Source organism: Monodelphis domestica, chromosome 6 (genome assembly GCF_027887165.1).
Source record: "Monodelphis domestica isolate mMonDom1 chromosome 6, mMonDom1.pri, whole genome shotgun sequence".
Classification (NCBI taxonomy): Eukaryota; Metazoa; Chordata; class Mammalia; order Didelphimorphia; family Didelphidae; genus Monodelphis; species Monodelphis domestica.
Genome location: NC_077232.1, coordinates 50836166 through 50849314, shown reverse-complemented (window position 1 = coordinate 50849314; position 13149 = coordinate 50836166). Strand labels below are relative to the sequence as shown.

The 13149-nt window shown below is 34.8% G+C and overlaps 1 protein-coding gene across 6 annotated transcripts in view; it reads left to right on the top strand.

Annotated features, from left to right (window-relative positions):
- The window catches only part of ANO3 (anoctamin 3), a 616473-nt gene that overhangs the window by 386388 nt on the left and 216936 nt on the right, over positions 1-13149 (top strand). For 4 of the 6 annotated variants that reach the window (XM_007497185.3, XM_056802002.1, XM_007497187.3 and 1 more), the window contains one exon: positions 1029-1100. The exons of the other annotated variants lie outside the window; for them this stretch is intronic. In XM_007497185.3, the coding sequence (XP_007497247.1) occupies positions 1029-1100 (72 nt within the window). The remainder of the gene's footprint in view (positions 1-1028; positions 1101-13149) is intronic. 6 annotated transcript variants of the gene reach the window in all.

Genomic DNA, 13149 nt, shown 5'->3' with positions numbered 1-13149 from the left:
TTACCTTCTAGCTTAATTTAGGATATTTCCCCAATCAGAAGTGAAGCCATCAAGAGGTGATCATGATAATGTTATTTTTATAACATAGTACCCTCTTTCTGTTATTGATCATTTAATTCTTGCTCATTTGCTCTGATGGAAGGTCTGAAAAATCTTTCCCATTTTCCATTATTAGAAAAATAGCTACAATCATTTGAGCTTTCTCTATTTTGGGGGGTATAAACATGAGAGTACCTATTGATTTCCTCTAATAAAATATAAGACTCTGCTCCTTCAACTCCCTTGATTACCTAATGCCTCTAGAATAAATTATAAATTCCTTTGTTTAGCACATCACAGGTGTGAAACTCTTTCCAGCCTCACAGGGCATTATTCTCACAGTTGCACTCATATCCAGCCAAACTTGCCTTTTTCTCTCTTTTCCTCATATGTGGCACTTTATTACCCAAACCTGTACCTTTACACTGGCCGTTCCTTAGGGCTAGACTGCTCTCTCCTCATCTCTAGACCTTAGAAACTCTCTCTTCTTTCAAGATCCAGCCTAAGAACTACTTCATACATGAAACCGTTCCTGATATCTCCAATAGCTAATACTCCCAGAGTATTACAAATTTACAATGTTAATGTTTGTATCTATTTCCTTTATATTCATTCTGGTTATTCTTGTGTGTGTGTGTGTGTGTGTGTGTGTGTGTGTGTGTGTGTGTGTGTGTTTGTCTTCTTCACTAGAATGTAAGTAACTTCTTACCATTCGTTATTGTTTCTTTTATTCCCAAATAGCTATTAGCATGTATGTTTGTTTCCCACTCAGACTGTCTTTATTTCTTTGTTTCTTCAATATTGAGCATAGCCTCTGGCAAATAGTAGGAGCTTAATAAATGCTAGTTGATTGACCCCATACTAAATTCCCTAGCAACTAGAACATTGCCTAGTATGTAATAGGCACCTTACACATTCTTGATTTTTTAAAATTGATTCCTGCTCTTGTTTTCCCCACACCTAAAGAAGAGTATATCTCTCATTTCCAGGTAGGAAGATGGACAAGGTAGAAAGCAATTTGTACAAGCTGTCCTCTTCAGCATTTAGTGATTCATGCTTAGGTAAGTTTATTCCTGAAATGCTACCCCCTGATCCACTCCCCACAGAGTTCTTCAAATTTTGACCATTTTTCTTTTTCTGTGATACTCAGACAATTTGCAGGCATTTGACATTGAAATGTCAAATTCAACCATTTAAATGTTGATTCCTTACCATTTATATTTCATACTTTAGTTTTAATGGCTATAGGACACACATTTGGGTTAGTTAAGTGATTTATATTAGTCAAAAGGTCTTTGACTGACCTGACCCATTCACCTTGGTGTTCATGTGTTAGAAAAATGCTGGGATAATTCTCTGTCATCTCCAGACTATCTAATCTATGCCATTCTTCTCCCAGGGTGGGGAAAGCAAAAATTCAGATGGGTTCTGAAATTGGCCTGAGAAATAGACTTTTAGCTATGGCAAATGAATTGCTTTGAGATTAGATGCAGTAGGAAATAAGGAGTATAACAAACATATGTTTATCATATTGTCTTGTCTCTGTATTTGTATCTTTGTAAAATGCTCAGAAAAACTCTGTGTTGTGTTTAATGTTCTTTTTGTAGATTCTACTACCTTGAAAATCTTCTAAGGGGAAAATGCAGCCAACCAGCATGATTGCTGAAAAGCTTCAGCCAAAGAGTTTAGTATCCTGGGGAAGATTAATGAAGTTTCTTACTTGAAGTAGTTCTCCTAGCTGGCTCACCAAAAACTCTGATAGCTAAAAGATTAAAAACTGAGGAAACAGAGGTTCAAACTTCCAAGCATATAGACTTATTAAAAAATGTATGACAATTACATAAGAAATCAGGACCAGTTCTCATTTTGGCATTAAAAGACAGCAATAAATAGGAAAGCAGGATATAATTCAAGATTAATTAATATGATTTCTCATTAGAGGAATGATTATAGCCTTCCAAATTAGGAGGATGACAATGAATAGGTAAAATTTCTTGAATGTAGGGAAAGAGCTGTCCCACTCCTCTCAAATATTTCTTCAATCAAAGGAAAATGGAAATAATAACTTCTTGTTATGGACTACTTTATTGACCAGTCCAGAATTAGTTTTTGGATAAGATGTATGGGTTACTTAAAATGTATAATTGTGAGAAACTCTTTATGTTACTGTTTGGATCTGACTGTGATTCTGGTCAGCATAACTTAAGTCCTTAGTTAAGCATATTTAAGTAATAAGTACAGGTGGTCCAGCTTTCCCAACCACAAGGTTAGATTTAAACAATGCAATAAAGTTTTTCCACAATCCCCATAACTGCATATAGCTTTCTCACAAGACAGAAATTTGATTACACCAATAATTGAATATAAAGGGAACTGTACTGAATCCAGAATTGAGCTATAAGATGGTATCAGTTTGGTTCACACAATTCCCTCAGCATCCAATTACCTAGCAAAAGATACATAAGAAAATGAATTGTGTACCAACGTGTATGTATGATAGTAATTATGTGTTAGGCAACATCTCTACTGTCATCTGAGAATATTTATAACCATTTTTCTTCTCATCCATTATTTTTTCCAACATGATGAAAAAAGCACACTGTATAAACTTATTAATATTATAAATTACCTTAGTCTTTTAGATTATACTACACCTAGTTTGTTTTCCAAGTCTGTATCATTCCAAGTCAAACTTTGTCTTTTCAATCCATTTGTAGGCCTTATAGTCAGATTCCATTTGGGAAGAAAAGATGATTATCCATGAAATCATCAGGCATATCCATTGTATCGTTTCCACTCTTAAGCCCATAAATTATAATGTTGAATTGGCTATGCCTCAAAATGCAAGGTATTGAGTCCATTTATCCACACAGGTAATAGTTAACCTAATACTCATTTGTGGTGTTGTGATAAACCTTGTGTGACTAGTTTCTTTTTGAGTCCTAAAATCCTTGCAAGAAGTCCATGATTTCTATTCCACTCTGAACACTAAGTATTTCTTTCCATTTTATAACTTAATTTTCTACCACTTAAGTTCCATTATCAATCATGTAGCTTCAATTTAAAACTTGAGGTTTTATTTTGATTGCATACCACCTAGGAAACCTGGGAGTGCTATAATTACTGAACTTATTGAGCTTCAAGGACTGTACATATCTTCCCACTCATCAATGCCATAGTATAAATCATAGGAATAGGAAATTTGGAAAGAGAGTTGACTTGAGAGAGAAAAAAACATGAGCTTGGCTTTGAATGTGTTGTGTTTGAGCTAATCATTGGTATATTTCTCACTCAACACTCTGAATCGCTCTAGTTTAAACTGCCTTTCTCACATTCGTTGTAGAGGGAATCCCCAGCTATTATAAACTAAGGGGAGATATATTTACATTCAAATTCAGAAAGAATTAGAATTCTAGGGAACCACTACAAATTAAGGAATCTTAATTTGTATCTTCTAAGATACTACATATAGAATTAAACCACATTGGAGATTTCAGATGCTTCAGCCCTTTTGTGAAACCTAAATTCAGTTGTAGAATCCAGGAGTTAGATATTCTTCATTTTACAAATGAGGCAACTGGGGCCCTAAAGAATCTGTCTCAAATCATGCAGGTAGTGAGTTTCAGAGACAGAATTTAATCTATATCTTTTGGCGTTCTTCTCATTGCTGAAGCATTAAAACAAATCATCTCCTTAGAGTATACAACAAATGTAGAAAGATGTATTTTTATACATTGTGCAGTTTTAAAATGTCCAGCTTCAGAACTTTCTAATTATTTCTCAGATAAGAAAAGCAATGAGTTTATACAGTCTCACTTTTGCTCTCACTTAATGGATTTAATTAGCAATTTCCCTTTTCTTTAGAGGTCTGCTTTGAACTTCCCCTTGAGAGGGACAACCACTGCCTCTATGAGAATGGGCATTCACATGTAGGTGTAATAGGCGTTACAGTCAGTGAGCATGAAATATGTGGGCTCACTGTCCTCTTTTCTTCCTGAGCCCTGATGCAAAGATGGTCCCTCCCCTCATTCACCACCTGCTAATCACTGATAAGTTACAACCTATACACAGGAGCTAATCAGAATAAAGGCCAGCAATACCTAATTATATTAAATATTCTTTAAGTTCTAGTCAATCAAAGGAGGGGGCATTTTCAATGCTACTTACCTGCATAATGTCTTTCTTCAACCAATCAGAGGAGGAGAAGGTTATTAAGTTTCAGTTTCTACATATCACTTCTTATCTCATCAGCCAGATGGACTTGTGATGATGAGAAGAGTCCATGCTATCTCTATTCCTCACTCAAGTGGGCAAAACATACAGATAGATAAAGATAGGCATGTGGTTCTACATATATAGAAAGGGAGAAATGTGTATAGATGTGATATATAAGTGCTATAATATGCATATAGAAGAGGAAGCTGGGTGGTGCAGTGGATAGAATACTAGGCTTAGAGTCAAGAAGACTCAATTTCCTAGTTCAAAGTTGGCTTTGGACATTTATTAACTAGATCTGTGATGCTGGCCAAATGACTTAACTATGTTTGCCTCAGTTTCATCATTGATAAAGTGAACTAGAGAAGGAAATGGCAAACCACTCCAGGATCTTCGCCAGGAAAACCCAAAATGGGTTCACAAAACATTGGGAAAGACTGAAATGATTGAAAAAGAACAGTGAATGTATATATGATTTATATATAGATATGAGATATTTATATATGTGTGTGTGTAGGGAAAATCCCAATCTGACTAATTTTATCTCAGGAAAGAATAATGACAAAAGACTGAAGAATCCCAGTTTTTCAGTCTAGAGTAGTGGTGGTGGACCTATGGAACAGGTGCCAAAGATAGCACTAAGAGAACTCTCTGGGGGTACATGGCCATCTCCCTCCCACCCCCAGTTCATTTCTAGAAAGGCAGAAGAACTCAGGTGAGCTCCTGCTTTCCTCCTCTCCACCATGACTGATGACATTCTTTCCCATCATCCACCCCTCTGCGCAGCATCCCAATGAAAGCATCCAGGGGGTAAGGTGGACAGCTCATAGGTGGCACAGCTGGAAAGGAGGGGAGCTTTCAGGCCACTCCCCTCCCCCTCTATACACTTTCTGAGGACATTCCTCACTTCACCTACCCTTCCATCTAGCAGCCCAAAAAAGTCCAAAGCACTTCCTCTTCCCTGTGTGGGGTAAGAGAGGGGGGCAGGGCATGCCTGACATTCAGTATTGGGGAGGGGCATGGCACATGGTCTGTGGTAGGGGGCAGGCATGGCACTAGGTTTAGGGGGTGGAGTGGGGGTGTGACCTGGTACTCCATCTCTAAAAGTTTCACCATCGATGGTTTAGACTTTCCACCTTTTGATATACATCACTTAGATAATGAATGTGTCATTGGCAGGATGAGAAGAGTAATGACATCAATTACTTAGGCATAAAGAACTTAAAATGCTAGAAGCCTTGTATTAAGTTCTGGAGAGGCAAAGAAAGTAAAACACTTTGGGGAATTCATGCACACACATTTCCTTTTCTTGAGAAATATACATTTGAGGTCTCCAGATTTACTTTGCAGAGATAAAGTAGTCATTAGATAACGATAATGAAACACTATTGCCCAGAAGCCCAAAGATACTTGCATTCCCTCATCTGTTTTCTAAGGGTTGCTCAAATAGGTTTGCAGATGTTCTAGAAATATCAAATCATAGGTGTTGATAAAAAAGGAATTTAGCTGTCTAAGAATCTTAGGATTATAGATTTAGATCTGTAGGGACATCAGAAGTCATCTACTCCACCCAGAGGATTTAATAGATGAGGAAATGAGATCCACTGTGGTTAAGTGTCTTGGCCAAGGCCACATATGTAATAGGGCAAAGTGTGGATTTTTGCCTAGGTCCTCTCACTCTAAAGTCAATGTTCTTTCTGTAATATTATGCTGATAAAAAGTTTAGCCTTTACCACCACACTAAAATGGAAAGTATAACAATGACTATGTTTTTCTACTTTAATCAGGATGATACGTAGTGTTATAGGGTTCTGATTCTCCCTCATCTTTTACTCATCAATTACTCTTCTGAACCCTTCCTTGTCCAGACATAAAAATAATATTTACTAATTTCTATTAAATTGTTTTTTCCCTTCCTCATTACACTGTCGGGTAGAGGGAAAATTAATTTGAATTACTATTCTAAGTTTCTTTAAGGATTTTTAAAATAGCAAAATAACAGCCAAAAGCATCTGAAAGGACCAAGTTTTGTCAGCTGACAACTTCATAAATGTAGAAGATTCCTCTCCTTTCACTATGAAAAAAGAGATGGGATAGGGTAAAGAAGAAGCCATATATTATTCAAAAATTAGGAGATAAAATCTCAAAAATGTGAAAAAATTGAACTGGAAGAGAAATTGAAATGGCCATTTGCTCAGAGGCATAGTGATCAGGAATTTGCCACAGAGTGCTAAACTGGAAAAAAGGATGCAAATCTTTGGAATTTTTCAAAAGCATATAGTATAATATTAACAAATTTTGTATATGAGAAAATTAATGTCATCTACCAATGGCAAGTCTAAATATAAAATCAAGTTTCCTGACAAGACCAAGGATTCATCTAACCTATCATATAATTTGTTAATCAGCACACATGATATAGAAATAGACCATCTTTGTTATGGACATGAATTGATGACATCAAGCTAACTTATATACTTTGAAAAGTTTCCTCAACACTTTGTGTTCATACATTCATACTTTCTCCTTACTTCTTACTACGAGTGACATATACAAGACAGTTGAGGGACAGTTAGAGGGACAGTCTGACCTTTGGATTAAGAAGGAGTAGACACCTATGTCCACCTCATGTCCAATGTGTTCAGCAATAATTTTCTTTGTGACTGAAGAAACCAAGAATTTCCCTGAGAGCCTAGCCAGTGAGCTAACATTTTAGAAAAGCGAACTTATAACCATAGTTATTAAACAATGTCATTAATCCTTCAGTAAGAAATCAATAACTGTGGAAATAGCACATTAAGTAATCATATATATTAAATACCTTCTACTTGTCTAATGCATAAACAAGAGAATAGAGAAAAAATGAACAAACCTTGCCCCAAGTAATTATACTCAATTATCTATTGTCTCAAGAGAATTGCTATAGGAAAAGGCCAAGAATCAAGGAACTTAATAAAAAAAAAAGAGGAAAAGTGGCTAAGTTGTACCATGTATCAATCTATTTTATTAAGTGGCAACCATCAAAATAATCTGGTACTGGCTAAGAATCAGAGTAGTGGATAAATAGAATAGATTAGACACTCAACATAAAGAAGTAAATAGCCATAGTAACCTAGTGTTTGACAAACCCAAAGATCTTAACTCTTGGAAGAACTCACCATTCCCCAAAATCTTCTGAGAAAACTGGAAAAAATATAGGAGAAATTTGACACATACCATTAAAACGTGATACAATAAACAAATTACAGGAGCATAAATAGCTTACCTGTGAGACCTATGCATAAGAGAAGAATTTATGGCCAAATGTAAAATAGATAATTTCCAGTACATTAAAGAGTTTGCATTTATATATCCAAGATTGGAAAGGAAACAACAAAGTAGGGAATATATTTTTTTTAGTAAATGTCTCTGAAAAAGACTTCATTTCTCCTATAGAAAACTGAGTCAAATTGGTAAGAATTTAAAGCATTCCCCAGTTGACAAATAGTCAAAAGATATGAACAGGCAATTCTCAGTTGAAGAAATTAAGACTATCTTTAGTCTTATGAAAAAATGCTCCAAAACACTACTAATTAGAGAAATGCATATTAAAACATCTCTAGGATACTACTTCACACCTTTCAAAATGACTAATATGTCAAAAAAGGAAAATGACAAATTTTGGAGGTAATGTTGAAAATTTGGGACACTAATACACTGTTGGTGGAGCTATGAACTGAGACAACTATTCTGGAATATACATTGGAACCATGCCCAAAAAGTCATCAGATTATGTTGATCTTTTGACCCAGAAATACCACTACTAGGTTTATGTCCCAAAGAGAGAAAAGATAGGCAAAAAGGACCAAATATTTATAGCAGCTCTTTTTGTGGTGATAGAGAACTAGAAGTTGAAGAGATGTCCATCAATTGGGAAATGGTTGTAACAAGTTGAGGTATATTATTGTTATGAAATACTATTATGTTATAATAAATGGCAAATGAGATGATTGCAAAAAAAAAAAAAACTTTGAAAGACTTTTATGAAGTGATACAAAATGAAGTGAGCAGAACCAGGAAAATTTAGTACACAGGAAGAGCAATAAAGTATGATGATCAACTGTGAATGAAAACTATTATCAGTAATATGAGGATCCAGAAAAACTCCAAGGGCCTCAGGATGAAAAAGGTTATTGACTGCCATAGGAGGAACTGATGGCATCAGAATACAGTTGGAAACATACCATTCTTCACTTTATTTCCTCCATGAACTTTTCTCTAGTGTAAGTAATATATATCTTCTTTCACAACATGATAAACATGGAAATGTGTACTGTATAACCCATATAATATTATTTGTTTTGGGGAATTTTGAAGGGATGAGAAGGAAGGAAAGAACATGATTTACAAAATATCAATAAAATGGCTATTAAAAATTTATGACATGTTATCTGGGAAAAATACTTTTTAAAACAATAACTACTAGAGGGTCTGAGAGGTTGGATGATTTACTATTGATCACAGAGTAATGAAGTATTAGCAATTGTATTTGGACATATATCTTCCTGACTTTTAATCTAGTCCTTGATCTGCTATACCAATTTGCATCTCAGTGTAAGGCTTTTTAATGTAAAGCAGATTACCTTGCTCCACTGGCATTCTCAAAATGTTTGGAGAAAACAAGAAGTTAAGCTCTTTTCTTTTACCTCCAGGTCCTAATTTACTGGAAGACAGAAAAGAATCACACAAGGCTAGGTTGAGATTGGCATCAGTGGAAGGAATATCCAATATGATAATACCATAGATATATGTGAGAATAGATTCGTTCTTTATTCCCCAGTAGTGCAAACCCAAGTAAATAGTCCCATGTTATGTTTGCAAAACTCACTCCTGCTGTTTTCATTAACTTCACAGTAGTCGCTATGGGGCTCAATCCTTGGTTCTGAAGCATTGTTGGCACTAAAAGTGATCTATTCATTTTAGAGACTGAATGAGAGAAATTAGAAAACTCTTTTTATATAATGATTTACATAGCCCATGGTAAGTTTTCCTTAGATGCATATATTTCTGAAATACTTTTGTTTTCCTAGAGAATAGTTGGTGTTTAAAACAAACAAAGAAAAACCTTGATTTTACTTCTGAGGCCCTTTGTTTCTCTAGATCTATGATTTTATGAGACTGTGAAATTGTAAAGCAAGGAGAGCTTTGATATTTCTCTTTTTAAAAAAATGATTCTATTAATCACTCCCCTTATAACAAGAAAATTTAAATATAGATATATATATTTTTCAGGACATATTTTCATAGTGTTGCAAGGCATTTCTATATTATTCATGTCTGAAAATGTATGTCTATTTAATTTAAATTCTTCATACCTCTCTTGGGAAGTGGAGACTATGTTTCATCTTGATTCATTTGGACCCATAGGTTATCATTGTGTTGATTAGTCTGCTAAATTTTTTCAAAGTTGTTTTTTTCCATAATATTATAAGGTTATAATGATTTAAATTCTCCATGATCTTTTTTGTTTTTCCTTTCATGAGTTCATGGAAGTTTTCTCAATTTTGAAAAAGTGTTCTTAAGTGAGAAGGATAGAGAAACAATTGATAGTCAGGTATTGGGGCAAGGGATAGTCTTCCAATTTTAGTTCCTAGGAACTCAAGCCCTAGAACTAAAGAATATGACCTTTCTGTTTCCCCTGCTTAGCTCCTCATTATTTCAAATAGATGCTTATGGAGGATACCTGTTTTCTGGATTTGGAAAAGAGTATGGGGTAATCAAGGAAGGAAAAGAGAACAGAAGAGTTGAATGAGAATTGTGGTTGGTGGCTTAGACAGAATAAAGATGTACACAACGTATAGGATTGACTTCAGGGAAATTTATTATGGAATCCAAGATCACCCTTGATCCTTCCCCACTATATCCCTCAGCCATTCCTCTCACTTAGGACTCTCCATCCTAATTTATCCGGTGCCTAGTCCTCTCAACCTGATAGCCCCAATACCATTCTATGACCCAGCATGTTGTCCTTCCCTTTTCCCATGTTCTATGCTCGCCAACTCCCTCAACACTAGCTTCGCATAATATCTCCTTAGTTCTCATTAAATTATCTTGCGTAGATGAAAGGACAATAGGTTTACAGAACTAATTTATACTGAAATGTGAATAATTTTGCCTTAGAAAAATGTTCTAAAAATTTTCTTCCTCAAAAGTTTATGTTATGAATTCTTTAGATTTCAGAATGTACTAGACTAGAGACCTGCTGGAGAAAGGAAAGAAGGTTAATGTACTTTAAATCAAATCACTTGGAATGGATGCCTTAGAGGACCCTCTTTACTGTATATAAGAGGTATTGTTCAGCCTTATTTCTCTTTTCCCACCAGGCTACTGGCACTCTCAAACCTGTCACCAGAGCTCTTTAGTCTTATCTGATAGTAATATTGGTAGCCTTATTTATTTAGCTCCCCCAATCTGCCCTCCTTAACTTGCATTATTCCACATATGTCTAGAAATTTTATCCTAACTACAGATAGCTAGGGACAAATCATTTCATATCCAAGAACTTCGTAGACATGGAAATTTAAGACATCTACTGTGGAATGGGATTATGCATGCAGAAAATGACAGGAAATTTAAAGACCATCTTGTTCAATGTCCTAATTTAAAAATTGAAAAATATGAACATCAAAGGGGTTAAATGACATTCCCAAGATTTTAGTAATGGTTAATTTTAATACCTAAGATTAGAATTCAATAATCTTTTTATGGCCCATAGGGGTGAATATATATATATGTATATATATATATTCACCCCTATGGGCATAGAATATATATATATATATATATACACATATGTGTATATATATATATATATATATATATATATATATTCTAGCTGTCTGGCCCTCCTTGGTTTGGTATACAGAAGTTTAACAGAGGCTTCAAAAATGGATTCTTGTTCTACTGTCTTCCCTAATAGACTGTGGGCAGGACTTTGTTGTTTTCTTTGTATTCCAAGGAGATAATAAAGTGCTTCCAGGGACAGTTGTCTTCTCACCATTCATTGAGTGCTAAATGAATTCCACATTCCATATAGATATTATAGCTTCTTCCCAAATACCTAAAAAGTTTAGAAAGAAATCAAATGAATATATTGGAAAAGTACATTGATACCAATATATTTGAAATTAAAAGTAGGAAGTAACATTTTATTATAAATTATAATCTCCCATGTAATATTTTTCACATATCTAGAATTCCTTTAATTCTACTTTTTCTTTGAAAGGAACTTTAGATATCATGTAATCCAACTATATCATGTAATCCAAATACTTTGTTTCACAAAGGAGAAAACTAATCTTCCAAGAGGTTGAATTACTTGGCCCAAATTCTTACATCAATATGGGCTTTATCATAGATTTACAGCTGAAAGGAATCTTAGAGGCAGTCATCTTCTCTCTTCACTTTGTTTTGCAGAAAATAGAATCATAAGTAGTAAACAGCAGGATGAAGTTTTGAATTTATGTTACAAATCAGGTTACAAATCCAGCTCTCATGAATCGTGAGGCACAAACCCATATCTAGTAACTGGGTCCTGAATATAAGACACAAACTCATTTATTGTAACTGTATCCCAGTATTTCCTCATAAATAAGAAGATAAACTGTAATGTATGAATACAAATTATTTGAAGTGCAAAGAAAACTCAACAGTGTGTCCTAGAACTGAAAAGAGAATTCAGTATTGACCTTTTGCCTATATAACAATGCCATAAAGTGTTTCTGGGCATTAAGGTAATGTTCTTGGAGCAATTCAATTCCACTCAATTCATCAGGTATTTAAATATTTGGAATCCCTCTGAAAAAAACTACATCTCTGTAATTTTGAGCCAACTCAATAGAAGATTTCCTTTAGGAACACAGACACACCAAGCATATGTAGCTAATGGTGCTTAAAAAATTGGCACCTCTCTACCTTTACCAAGCTTGAAGAGATCTTTAAAACTATAAGAAAAGCAGCTAGATTCTATATTAGGCTTATACATAGATAGGTTTATCTATGTTTTAGCTTTGATGCAAAACTTTAAAATCTAACCAATAATAAGGACCATCTGCTTTATCAGCTCAGTAGCAAGGACAAAAATTGGTCATTTTGTAGTATACCAGAAAGGAATGCAAGACTTCTTGATTTAAGTGGATTCGAGAATGATTTTTAAAATGCATTCACTCAAGACAAAAAAGTGACAATGCAGAATCCATGCTGCCTTTTAGCTTATAAATTATATGCTCTATAGATATTATCTATACATGCCATTGTGAATACAATACTGAATTTGCAGTCTGGAAGCCTGGGGTACAAATTTGACCTCAGATGCCAAGTAGTTGTATTTCCCTGGACAAGTCACTTAATTTCTCTCTACCTTGTTTCCTTATTTGTAAAATAAGGAAGATGGGCTTCATCAACTCTTATGAGTCCCTTCAAGCTCTCTATCTGTGTTCTTGAGATTTTGAGTGCTGGGCTTGGAGCCAGAAAGGTTTATTTTCCTGGGTTGAAATCTGACACTAAGTATGTGATCTGGGAAAGTCATTAAATCCTCTTTGCCTCAGTTTCCTCAATTGTAAAATAAGCTGGAATAGGAAATAACAAAACCCCCTAGTATCTTTGCCAGGAAAACCTCAATTGGGGTCATGAAGAGTTGAACATGACTGAAACAACTGAACAACAACCAAAAAGATTTCCTCACAAATTATGTCATGAGGAGTGTGAGGAATCTCTCTGGGTTGAAAGGGAAATGTTCCATTTGGAATACACCCACATTTTGTAATATTTTTCAATGGATTTAGTATTTAAGATTCAAGTTTTTTTTTTAGAGAGACATTCACCCCATTGTACTAGAATGTTCTACAATTTGTTCAC